This window comes from Python bivittatus, unplaced genomic scaffold (genome assembly GCF_059951505.1).
Source record: "Python bivittatus isolate LINGU-HERP-01145 unplaced genomic scaffold, Pbiv_v1 ctg000700_np1212, whole genome shotgun sequence".
Taxonomy (NCBI): Eukaryota; Metazoa; Chordata; class Lepidosauria; order Squamata; family Pythonidae; genus Python; species Python bivittatus.
In genome coordinates this window covers 21,166,323-21,178,346 of record NW_028277098.1, presented here as the reverse complement: position 1 = coordinate 21,178,346, position 12,024 = coordinate 21,166,323, and the positions used below count along the sequence as shown (strand labels likewise).

The 12,024-nt window shown below is 38.0% G+C and overlaps 1 protein-coding gene across 4 annotated transcripts in view; it reads right to left on the bottom strand.

The window, feature by feature from the left end:
* CDC14A (cell division cycle 14A) overlaps positions 1–6,135 on the bottom strand; it is a 76,153-nt gene extending 70,018 nt beyond the window's left edge. For 3 of the 4 annotated variants that reach the window (XM_088153229.1, XM_088153227.1, XM_088153228.1), the window contains exons 1-2: positions 5,684–6,135; positions 5,083–5,173 (exon numbers count right to left, since the gene is read on the bottom strand). In XM_088153229.1, the coding sequence (XP_088009355.1) occupies positions 5,083–5,173; positions 5,684–5,798 (206 nt within the window). In that variant the 5' untranslated portion in view covers positions 5,799–6,135. The remainder of the gene's footprint in view (positions 1–5,082; positions 5,174–5,683) is intronic. The other variant, XM_088153230.1, reaches the window with a different exon arrangement.
* Positions 6,136–12,024: the final 5,889 nt, after the last annotated feature.

The window sequence follows — 12,024 nt, the reverse complement described above, 5'->3', positions numbered from 1 at the left end:
GTGATGAAAAGCTAAAGCAAACACTGTTTTAATTGCTGTCTTAATAAGATGGAAAAATTCACAAGAGTTGTTTTGTGTTGTGCCTTGAATCAAATCCTATGAACCCACAGAAGTCTCTGTAACACCACCCTTCATATCTAAAATACTTTATGTTCAGTTAGAGCAAATAAGAGATAGAACAACTTCAACAAGACTAAAACAGCCTCTACAAATGTATCCATTTGGGGGTAGTGGCAGTGATTGTAAAGAATACTTATCTCCCCTCAAAATAAACTGATTATGCCACTCTGATTTAGCATATGTGGTGACAACCATAGGATCCAGATTACAGCAGAGTTTACCTTGCTGAAAGGCCTGAAGAAAAAAGGAGGAAGGGGCAAGAATTACAGGAAGTTAAAAAGGGCCCGAGAAAACTCTAAGTATCACAGAAGTATATAGATGTTTGTTACACAGAAAATCCAGAAATACCAAAGGGATCTGGGAGATAACGAGGATTAATTTCAACAAACAAACTTAAACAAAATATTTCAAATGGGGCCAATGTCCTTCAGGAAAAAGTAATGTATATGTTTGCAAGCAAAAGCAGAATAGACTTATGTAAATCTGGTACTCATTTGGAATAACTATTAAATAATTAGCTAGGGCCAAAGGGGGCATTCTAGAGATAATGATAGAATTAAGAAGTTACCGTATCTGGGTTGCAAAAATACAGATCCCCAATAGATCCCCCCCCCCATTTTATTCATTAGTTTTAGAAGATTACAAAATATAAAGAAAGTACCCAAATACTCAATAATAACAAAATATGTTAAACTTATATTATAATCAGATAAAGAAAAAAATTACCTAATGATACAATCAGATTATAAAATATCTTAAAATCTATGCCAAAGAAGAACATATTGCTTCATCCTTTGATTAGTAGAAAATACTGCCTTTTCCAGAACAGATAAGTTATGCATTTCCAAAAGCCAATCCTTAATGTCTAGAATAATATCACTTTTCCAATTTCTCAATATAATTCTTTTGGCTACCTGCCATGCCTGGTATAACCATAATTCCTCAAAGACAGTCAGATTCCAGAGTTTTGATATACAATTCAACATCACATTAACATCTTTAATGTTGAGGGACTTCCCCATAAATCTACTTATGCACATTAAAATACTATTCCAGAAAAGTACCAAAAATTCATGCAACCACATCACATGGGTCAATGATCCTTCAAGTTTTTTATATCTCCAACAGAGAAAAATCTATCTATCCTTTTGAATACATTCTTTAGGGAGTCCAATATACTCTAAATGCAATTTTTTGATGAAGCAACTTTAATCTCAAATCTATCAATACCATTTTAACATTTTTGAGGACATGCAGCCATTGATATGGCATTAACAGAGATTTCACATTTTTAGATTAGATCACCACTAAGTAGTAGTAAAGAGATACAGAAATCTCTTATTGCTATCTAATGGGTGACTGGATATTTGCAGCCCAGATATAGTAGCTTAGAACAATTATGCTTTAGTTACGTATCTGTGTGTTGATAGTTATGAACTGGTAGTGAACAGAGAGGAGTCACCATTTAGATTTGGCAGATCCAAAGTAAACAGTTATTCAGCCCAATCTAAAGGAGCTGTGCACAGATTTAAAAAAAATAGTCAACAGACCTTTAGGGATGTGGTGATAATGGGTTATCAACTATGGCAAAAAAGGAGTGCATGAAGGGTGATTAATTCAGGAGAGCTGAGTTTGCTAGAAAATCAGAACCATAAAACTAAGTACTACAAAAAAAATTAAATTGAAGGAGTGTCCCAATGAGGATTTTTTTTTTTTAAATTACTCATAGCAATGAATTAAACAAGTTAAAGGACCTGCAAAACTAACAATGGAAGAGGTTGCAGAAACAGTTGTGAAAGACACTGGAGAAAACTAAAAAAGAACAATTGGCTATAGAAGAAGCAACAAAAAAGAAAGCAGCAGGTCTGGAGAAGATGGAAGAGGAAGCAGAACAGCTACTGCTGTTTGCTATTTTGGCTGCTAAAAAGCATGCAGATGCAACAAGAGAAAAATTGTAAGTAGAGACGCAAATAAAAGCTTCAGGTAATATAGTAGAAAAAAATGATCAGTGACTGCTGTTAAAAGTAAGATGCCAGGCAGAGAATAGTTAATTACAGTGTTGAAAGAATTAAGTACTACAGAAGAAGTAGTGGTGGAAGATTTAAAGGCAAGGAAGAACTGAAACAATCCTTGGCTTCAACAGAAGCATTAACTTCAAGCTTCAAATACAATTATTTCTCCAGGAGGTGTTAAGCAATCACATGAAATAGGAAGTGAAGAAAGAAGTGAAGTTGTTGAAAAGAAGGAAGAAAAAGGTAGAAGAGGGTGAAAACACTTGAAGGGTCGGAATAAGGGATGCCTTATTTATATGTCATAAGAATGATATTCTTAACAAAAATACCAACATCAAATTGCTTCAAGATATGGCCAGGGAACTTTTTTTTTTTGGTGACGACTGCATAGGACCATGATCCAAGGACCATGGAGGATGAAGTAATGATGGAATGATATCACTTTTTCAGCTGGCTATTAAAATAGTGCTTTAACCTTAGCAAATACTCAGCATTCTTATTTTAGGCTTGCTTTCAATAAAGAGCAGAAAACCATCCCACTGTAATTCAGCAATTTGAAATCAAAGCTCAGTGGTATAGTTCAGTAAGGCCAAATGCAGTTCACTGTAATTGCTTGAGGAGGAGGAGGAGGAAGAAAAGATGATAATATTCTAGACATCATTTCCATCAATACTCACAAAACTTCAAATATCATTTTTAAATCTAAGTTAGTAACTATAACAGTAAGTATTAAACATGAAAATGTTTCCATTCTCTCTTTTCTACAAATATTTAACATAACCATGGTTTAATTTTGCCACACTTGTTCATTATTTGGATAGCTTTCCCACAAAGACATTATATATGTCCAACAAGAAATCTTAAATATAACAAAGCAATGGAATTTAGATTTATGTACACAAAAATCTGAATTTAGAAAGCTGTAGCACCCAAACTTAAACATTCTGAAATAGTACAGATCAAAATTAACATACCTGTTTTTTTACACTAGGCATGCTTCAGATAACAAATTTATAATAGAAGCTCTGAGCTTTCATCAGCATGTATGAGCTATCCACCCAAACCTTTAAATATACTTTCAATCACCAAGTACTATTTCTCAGATAAACTGAGTTTTGTTTTTATTGAAGCTACAAAGCATAGCTTCATTTCCCTTCTTCCTGTTTGCAAGTGAGTTTTGATATACTATCTCATAACACATGAATATATTCTCGTGGACTACATGTGTGTAGATGGCACATCCAGCCATATTTAGACTATAAGATAGACTGTAAAAATTCTTGCCAAGGGAAATCATATCAGAACTAAGTAGAAATAAACTTCCTGGCATAGAACTTGATGTTGTGCTAGGTGCTGCACAATAGAGACATTTTTTTAAACACATGGCTTGGTTAGGAGAGGATATATTAAAAAAAATAAAAATAAAACTCAGTATTACCTAAGTTAACACCTAAATAGAAGTTTGCAAAATTAAATAATTCTGCAATTGTATACACTTACCTTTCAAACCCACTGAATAAATCAAGAAATACCTCTGAGTGTTCACTTTTTAGGACTGCATTGAAAGTCACAGGGAGTTTTACCTGACCTTGTTTGCATCTCTGCTAAATCATAATATGGATTAGGCAAAAGGAAGTATTTTTCATAAGCAAAGGTATTTAACAAACTGTTGTGCAAACCCAGGGCTCTTGCTAATTCTGAAAAGTACAAGTCAAAGTCTGTGGTTCACGTGAAACACTAAATTATTCAAGGACAAAACTTTCTATAGCACTTCATGCATTCATGGGAGGAGCCTGACAGCACAATCATGTTTGTTCCTAGTTGTGCTGTATTATTTTATATGAATAACCCATCAATCTAGAAGTAAATCTCATTTAATTCAATGGGACTTAGTTTCATGTAAACAAATGGATTTTAAATCCTACTGAACACAACTGCTGAACAACATTTCAGGTGACCCAAAGACTTTGAGCCCTCTGATCATTACATTATTTTTCCCGTATTATGATTTAACACAGTGCTCCTGATCACTTTTAAGCTATTATTATATTATTAGTATTAACATTACCTCAAAGACCTTCCCTCATTCCATCTGCTTTGTATTTTGCATATTAAGAGAGCTTCCAGTTGGAAAAATGGCCATGGAGCATGGCAGTCTAAATAGGTGTTTTAAAAAAGAAATCTGATTTCCTTAAAGCCCTTCATAATCTCAATGGATACTTGAGTTTTGTACCAGGAATGTTTGAACAGTCCTTATCACAGCCTACAAGCTAAGAAAAGTCATCACATTCCTGTGTCTGTCAAATAATTATTTTACTAAAAATCATGTTTTAAACATTCATTAAGCAGAAGTTTTGTTGCCATAAATTGAAGTGCCCAAACATACTGTGCTTTTACTGATGGGAGTTCCACATAAAGTAGTTAATTTTTTATCTAGTGCTCCTAACACATACTACTCAAACATCCTCACCTCACTTCTCCTAAACTTTGGGGTAGATTAATGATTGTTTTCTGTTTTAGAAGAAGCATGAGCAAATAAACGTGATAAGAGTAAGTATTTTATAACATAGGCCAACTGTTACAGATATGGAACACAGCATCCCTGAAAAGTAGGGTCCATTTTGCAAAAACAAACTTGGGGCAAGAAAAAGAGAAACATCCATTTTCTATTTAAGATTCTACAGTAGGATACAATTAGTTTTAAAGATAGCTCTGGGACTTTATAAACAACACAACGGCAATACACTCCTCTACATGATTTAAGGTGGTTTGAAACGATCTCTACAGGAAAGAGACTGAAAAGCCCCCCCCCCGCCCCCATAACCTACTTCTAATCACTTGGAGACGACAGGAACGAAAACAAACGTTTCGAATGAGAAAACGAAAGTAAGCAGGACTATTGGAAGAAGCATCGGAAAAGGGTAGAAAGAGAAAGGAAGAAAGAACTTACTTTTCATAAACAAATTCCTCATCCGTACAGAAATAGTGCGTGTTTACTGTGCTTTTGGGTCTGTTCCGCAAAGTAGCAAAATATAGTCGGTCTGAAAAGCAAGCGGGGGGGGGGGGAATAAACAGAGGCAATGAGCTACTGAAGGGTCTTGTAACTTCCAGACAAGGTGATCGCTCCGTCTTCGCTTCTCGGTTTTTAACATCATTATAAAGCCACCACCGGCCTTTATAACTTAAATAGAAAGCCTTCAGGCTCCATTTAATATCGGGGCTAAATGTCTCAGGCATCACCCTCGAGGAAAATGCTTCGGGTCAGACTACCAGAGGGCGTTGGAAAGCCCCACCTAACTCCTCATCCGATGTGGGGCATTTGTGCTTGGCTCGCCCGGCCATCCCACTCCTCTTCTTCCCGCGCCTCTTACCCCCCCCCCCCGCCAGATCCAACCAAAGTGATCCCTTCGCCTCAGGACAGCTTTCTTGCAGCCTCCCCCGGGGGTCCAGGCAGGTGTTTGCAAAGAACTGCAGGAAGTCAATAGCTGGGGTAGGGGAGTGAAAGTTACCGAACCACGCCGCCACCCCGGGCCTCCCGCGCTCCCGCTCACCTTTGAGGAACTCCGAGGCGCCCACCAGCTGCTCCGAGACAACGGGCGGGGTTGGTTCCATCCTAAAGAGGGCGCGGAGGTGCGCAGACGCGCGGGACGACGTCTCGGCACTCATAAGCGCCCCTCGGAGCGGCAAGTTCTCCGGTGGCGGCAGCAGCGATGGCAACAGCCCCGCCGCCCGGCCGGATTCACCAAAAGGGGCGCCAGCAGCGGGACATGCTCAGAGAAGGGAGAGCCGGAGCCGCCAGCCCGGAGTTGCGATCCAGCGGCTACCGCCGCCGCCGCCGCCGCCGCCGCTGCTGCTGCAGCCACCAGAGACTCCTTCCCCGCCGCCGCCCGCATGGGATGGAAGTGAGCACGCGAAGGAGGAAAAGGAAAGGCGAGGGCTCCGGGACCCAGCGACCAGCGTGAGTGGCGGAGGAACCGGCCGGAGGGTGGGGTGGAAAGGATTTCTTCGCCTCCGTCCCGCCCTCCGGCGGCTTAAAGGGGCAGGACCCGGTTACCAGGCAGCCGGCGCTGCGGTAGCAACCACGTTGCCAGGGCTTTGTTACATACGCACCTTGGCTCAGGCCGAGAAGCGACGCCTCCGAAGGGCTGTCCCTGGTTCGCACCTGAGGCCGCCTCCCTCTTCCGCCCCGTAAAGTTGCGAAAGAAGAGCAGGTCGCCTCCTCCTCTAACTTTCTTCAGCCTCAACCATCGCCTTGTACCAGGATTAATAGGAGATAAAAGGCTGAAATATTTTCACCTACCTCCCCCCCCCCCTTGGGATCCTTATTCCAAAAGACTTGAAAGAATTCAAACAGCAAGTAAAACGTTAATTTTTAAAGATTTCCAGATATGTAAGAACTGTATCAATCTTAACCCAGTCAATCGAGCAATCTGATTATTTACCGAAGTGTTGTACTATATCAGTAAATGTTGCTGTAGAACATTCATAATGATCAATTATCATAGTACACTAGTAGCATATCATAACTTGTGTATCTCCAGCCACATTTATGCCCAGGATGTGTTTCAATTTCCCGATAAGATATTGTTCCCAATATGAAGTTCAAGATGGGGTGAAATAAAAGCATAGGCACCTATTCCTAATCATGATAACACCCAAATGACAAAATGGGGATTGTGATGTCACAACACAAGCTCCGTCCTTTTATACTTGCATCACAACGTCATGCACATGTATGTAGGAGTGGAGTTTGCACTTAAGTGTCACAAAACACATTTTGTCTCATCCACCACCATCACCTATGGATCTCTGTGGATAAAGGGCGTCCTTGATGATTTCCTTGTGACATCTTAATAGGTGTGATCTCTTTAGCAACCTGCATTATGTCTGTTGATTTGAAAGCCAGAATCAATGGAGTGTGATAGTGATTACTTTCACTAAGATAATGATAGCCTGAGACAAAGAGCCAGGTGGGCAAATCACTGAGCTCTGTGTCCCTGACTTTGAAATCAACATTCTTAGTAGTCCTGGGCTGCATCCTACACAACTGAACCCAACTGCAATTGTACTGAATGAGACTTGGCAGAGCTGCACAAGATCACTTGGATTAATTTAGCCCTTTAATGATTTTTACTTCAAAATGCTGAAGAAACTAGCAACTGTATTTCCCTACCTTTCAAGGCATGCTTAGCATTTATGTAGTACCTCTCGATAATAGTTGAAAATTCTTCACATAATGGGCAAACTATAATCACCTTTAAAGACTGGACCCCAAAACATTTTGCAAAGATAGCATATCTGCCAAGTCAAGGAACAAAATGATGTCCCAAAATGATGCAGTTAGTCTGGAGAGGGAAATCATCTCATACTACACCTTTGCCCTGTTCTGCCACTAAAATATTGCAGTAATCCATTTAGTAACAGTTGCTGTTCTTATAGCATCCCAAGACAATCACCTGACTTCATGATACAGTGGGTCCTGGCTGGTGGATGAGGTGATGTTTATATCAAGCTACTATAAATGAAAATTTGGACACTTAACACCCACAATTTTATTTAAGCATGTTTATTCAAAAACCCACTGCATTCACTGGCTTTACCTTAAGGTGGGCATAACCTTTTCTACCTTCTCATTGATGAGACTGGAGAACAGGATGGCAGGCCCGGTCATCCTAATAGAGTATTTGTTCTGGTCTAGTTAGATTTCAGAAGCTTTCTCAGATTGTGAGGTTTTTGTTTGTTTATTTATTCCATTTATATGGCCGCCCATCTCAGCGAGTGACTCTGGGCCTCTAACATCAATTTAAAAAACAAACAGCAAAAACCAACAAAAATACAAATTAAATAGACAATCACAGCGATTTTTTTTTTAAAAAATCAATACAAATACAAATCAAATATTTCAATAAAATTAATTTACAGGCTCCAACAGACCCTCTGACCCTCAAGCCCACTAACCTAGCCATATCTTCAGGACCTTGCAGAAGGCTATGTGAATGCACCTGCTCAGAAATGCTAATCGTAAACTATATATTTCTGCTGGCAGATCCAAATGAAGAAATATGCCAGGTTACTTAGCCTAATATACTAAGGATGTTCACGCATCATGATAAGCACTAAACTATGGTTTACAAATTGCAGTTGCTGTGTTCACACAGCAGGCTAAGCCAAAATAAATCATATTATAGGTTAGCCAATTGTGTGAACCAAGCCATCTTGTCCCTTGATTTATAATCTATAACAAAATGATGCCCCTCTGCCTTTTCTCCTTAGTACATGTTCATATGAAAGTCTTATACAGCCCTAGGCAAACGGAAGAAGAATATTTCACTGTTTGATACATGGAAAACAGGAAGTCACCAGGAAATTTTAAGACACACTAAATTACTGTTAAGAATATTTGCAGTATCCAATAAAGAAGACATGAACTCTTGTTAATCCGTTTAAGCAAACAGAAACTAGAAGTTATTTCAAGTGTCTTGGAATAGGTTCTTCTACATGTAGCTCACATTTCTTACTTAGTTGATAATACTTCTAGTTACTTTAACACATACTGAAAATAACTACTGTACAACTGATTGTCTTATCACAATCCACACATTACATGACTGGAGTTAGGCCTCATATCACAAGAATTATTTCATGAAAATGGGTGAACAGGATAAGCTCCAGTTTTAGAAAGCTTTAGGCAGAATGATTCTTGGGTTTTCTAGGACAGTGGACACTTCAAAAATGATTTGGAAGAAGTACTGTTGACCGCTCACAAGCAACATACCTCTCTCCTGTTCATTAAGGAAGGCTGGCTGTTTTTAGATTTCTGAATTAGCCTTAAAAAAGCCTCATTGTTTTCAAGCTAGTGCAAAAGCCTAAAAAATTGCCGCCTTTCATGATTTTAAATAGTTGCTTTTTTCAGTGAATAGCAGAGAGATGGTTTGCTCCTAGGAAGTCTGAAGCCCTACTTTACTACTACATCTGAGGATACATTTGATATTCCAAATGCTGCAGAATGATTCTGTACTGGGGACTCTGTGAAGAATTTAAAAGGCAGATGCTGCTGCTGAAATTTGAAAAAGGGGGATATGATATCTGTAGTACAACATCAATACTTATCCAAATATGTCAAATAGTGATGTTGATCCTAAATTGTTTTTGCTTTCTGATGAGAAGCATGCTTGTTTCTTTTAGCCTTACATAAGACCAACATAATAAACTAAGAGGATGTCTGCAATTGTCTTGCAGAAGTACAATCCCATACATATAGGATTGCAATGCACAATGTACTAATGTTTAATCAAAACCAAACAGACTACATTACATCTTAACATATTGTGTGAACCAGCCATCACATTACATTATAAGGTGGTTTCTTTGGGTTTAACATGTTATGTGAACATGGCCATTGTGGTTTGTCAATTGTACTTAATAATGCAAGGGTAAAAAACTAGAGGGTTACACTGGTGTTTAAATAACATGTCAAAAGCCATATTCCAAAAGTGGGTAGGACAACTAAGAAAAATTTAAAAACTAAAGGTGAAAAAAAGCTTTGTTTTTATTTTATTGAAGCTGAAAACATTAGAATTTCATGATGCTACTTGCAAATATGAGAAAGAGATGAAATTGGGGGATGTGGGAGCAACACAGGCAATCAATGAGTCACGTGCAGCCTACGGGCTAGTTTTTCACTCCTGGTTTCAAATGGCTTTCAAACATAGCCATTATTAGTATAGCAACAACTGACAGAGTTGGTAACACATTCTAGTGTTACCAGTGATGGTCTCTGGTGTCAAATCCATTAAGATGTGGTTGGTATGGATTATCAGTTCCCATTCATTATTATGACAAGAGTTTTTCCAGAAATGCACTTAGAAGAGTCTACTGGCATGATCATAATTACTGATATTAGCTTATGTAAATCCACCATACAAATATCTGATGATAACACTTATGAAAGGCCTTTGAGGTGCTGTGGCATCTTCTTTTCAGGAAGCTTGGAAGAAATAGTCTTCTTTAATTAATTGAAAAGAGGTGCTACCCTCACACAAAAACTAAAGCACTTCTTCCAAATAATTTTTGAAGCCTGAATAGCAGTGCCCTATTTTCATATGGCATGATGTTGCATTTCCATTCCTTTCTATGATTTATGCTGCACATATAGTATGTTTTAATTAATTGGTATTGACCAATATCTGTTCCATGGCTTACAATTATTTAATGTGGGTTACAAGGCTGGGCAGCACTTTGGATTCATTTCCAAAAGGGAGCTTTTTAGTGTGCAAGAGTGCACAGGAAGCACTTGTCTGGAACTCTTTAAAGCAGCTGCATTTTTTGTGAAAGAATTATGTGTGTTACTGACAGATGCCATGTTTGCACCTCTGCACATTCTAAAGCACTAGTAAATTAGCATTATCACTCCATTCATAAACCTGGGAAACCTAGCTTCTTTGCCTGAATCCCATAAATTAGATAAAGGCATAAAGAGGCAACTGACCTATATTTATGGATTCCAAGCATTCAAACTGATCATGTGCAGGATGATTTAAAAGTAAACCCTTGTGAGGTGACTGAAATTGAATTTCATGTAAAATTGCATAAGATGCCTTTTGACTATTTCAAGTTAACATTTTGCACAGAAGTCCATGGATGGTACCAAGGATGTTACCTCATATTTTTAATCATTGTTATGATAGTTACATATGATAAAAATATATTATGCTGTTAACTGACCAAAATATCAGTTTGGTTCTTGTGCTCAGGAGCAGCAACCTTGAAGAGTAGAGAAGAAATATAAACTCTTATAGTTAGAGGTATGGTACTACGATCCTATGATTATTACTAATTTTCTCAGAAGTTACTTTTTCAAACTTTCTGAAGACATAAATGGAATGATAGCAATGATGTTTCTCTTCCAATACAAATGGTGGAAAAGACTTTAACCCATAGTATAGGAAGATACTGTATTCTGGGTGCTACCCCCAAGGAAAAGCTCGGAGGAAGCTAGCAGATTAAAAGTTAAAATTATAAGAATGTTTCAAGAACTTACTTTTCCCTTAGGCCTTCCAGATACTTGTCTTCACAATGTCAGTTACAAACTGAGAGGAACCTTATAACGAGCATAAACACTGCCTATTGGGCACAAACATCTAGATTCTGTGGCATCTGATTGGTCTATTGTAACTCTGGCTCAGGTCTAACACCATTCTACCAATAGAAGAGAATATATGTAGCTCAGGGTTGAACTGTGGATCTGAAAGAACTGAAGATGTTACCTAGTCAGGTAATGAAACGTCTGCAAGAAAACAACCAAGCTCAGAGAACACCAAGGGCTCCATAAACATCATTCTATCTTACAGTAATCATTTAGATTACTAAAACTGTCATTAATGTCTTTCTTAATCCTAATGTATCAATGAATCTACATTATGGACAAGACAGTAGAAATGGATTGTCACAAGGACATTTTTCCCAGTAACCTGGATTTTTTGTGCGCATTACAGAAACTGTTTCCTATTCAGCTTTATCAAACATTGCTTTCAGAAATATCTTTCCTTTGTTTCCTTTGCTCAGATACTCTATTGTAATCCATTAATCACATTGCCTGTTTAATATTTGTAAAAGATAGCAGTTAATGCTACTAATATGATTATTGTGCAGCTTGTTGAACTGACATAAATATTGCATTAATAACCCATCATTTTTATATAAATAACACCATATTTATAAAACAATGTTTTCAGTACAACACTAAGCTTTCAATATACTACTACTCAAAGTTCCATGATCTTATTCTTTCTTAGTACTGCTTGGCAAGATCTTAGGAGTGCCATCTGCTGGTGTATTGAAAATTGGGCAATTAATTCTTTTAAGTATTGGATCTCATGATGCAGTTCTACTT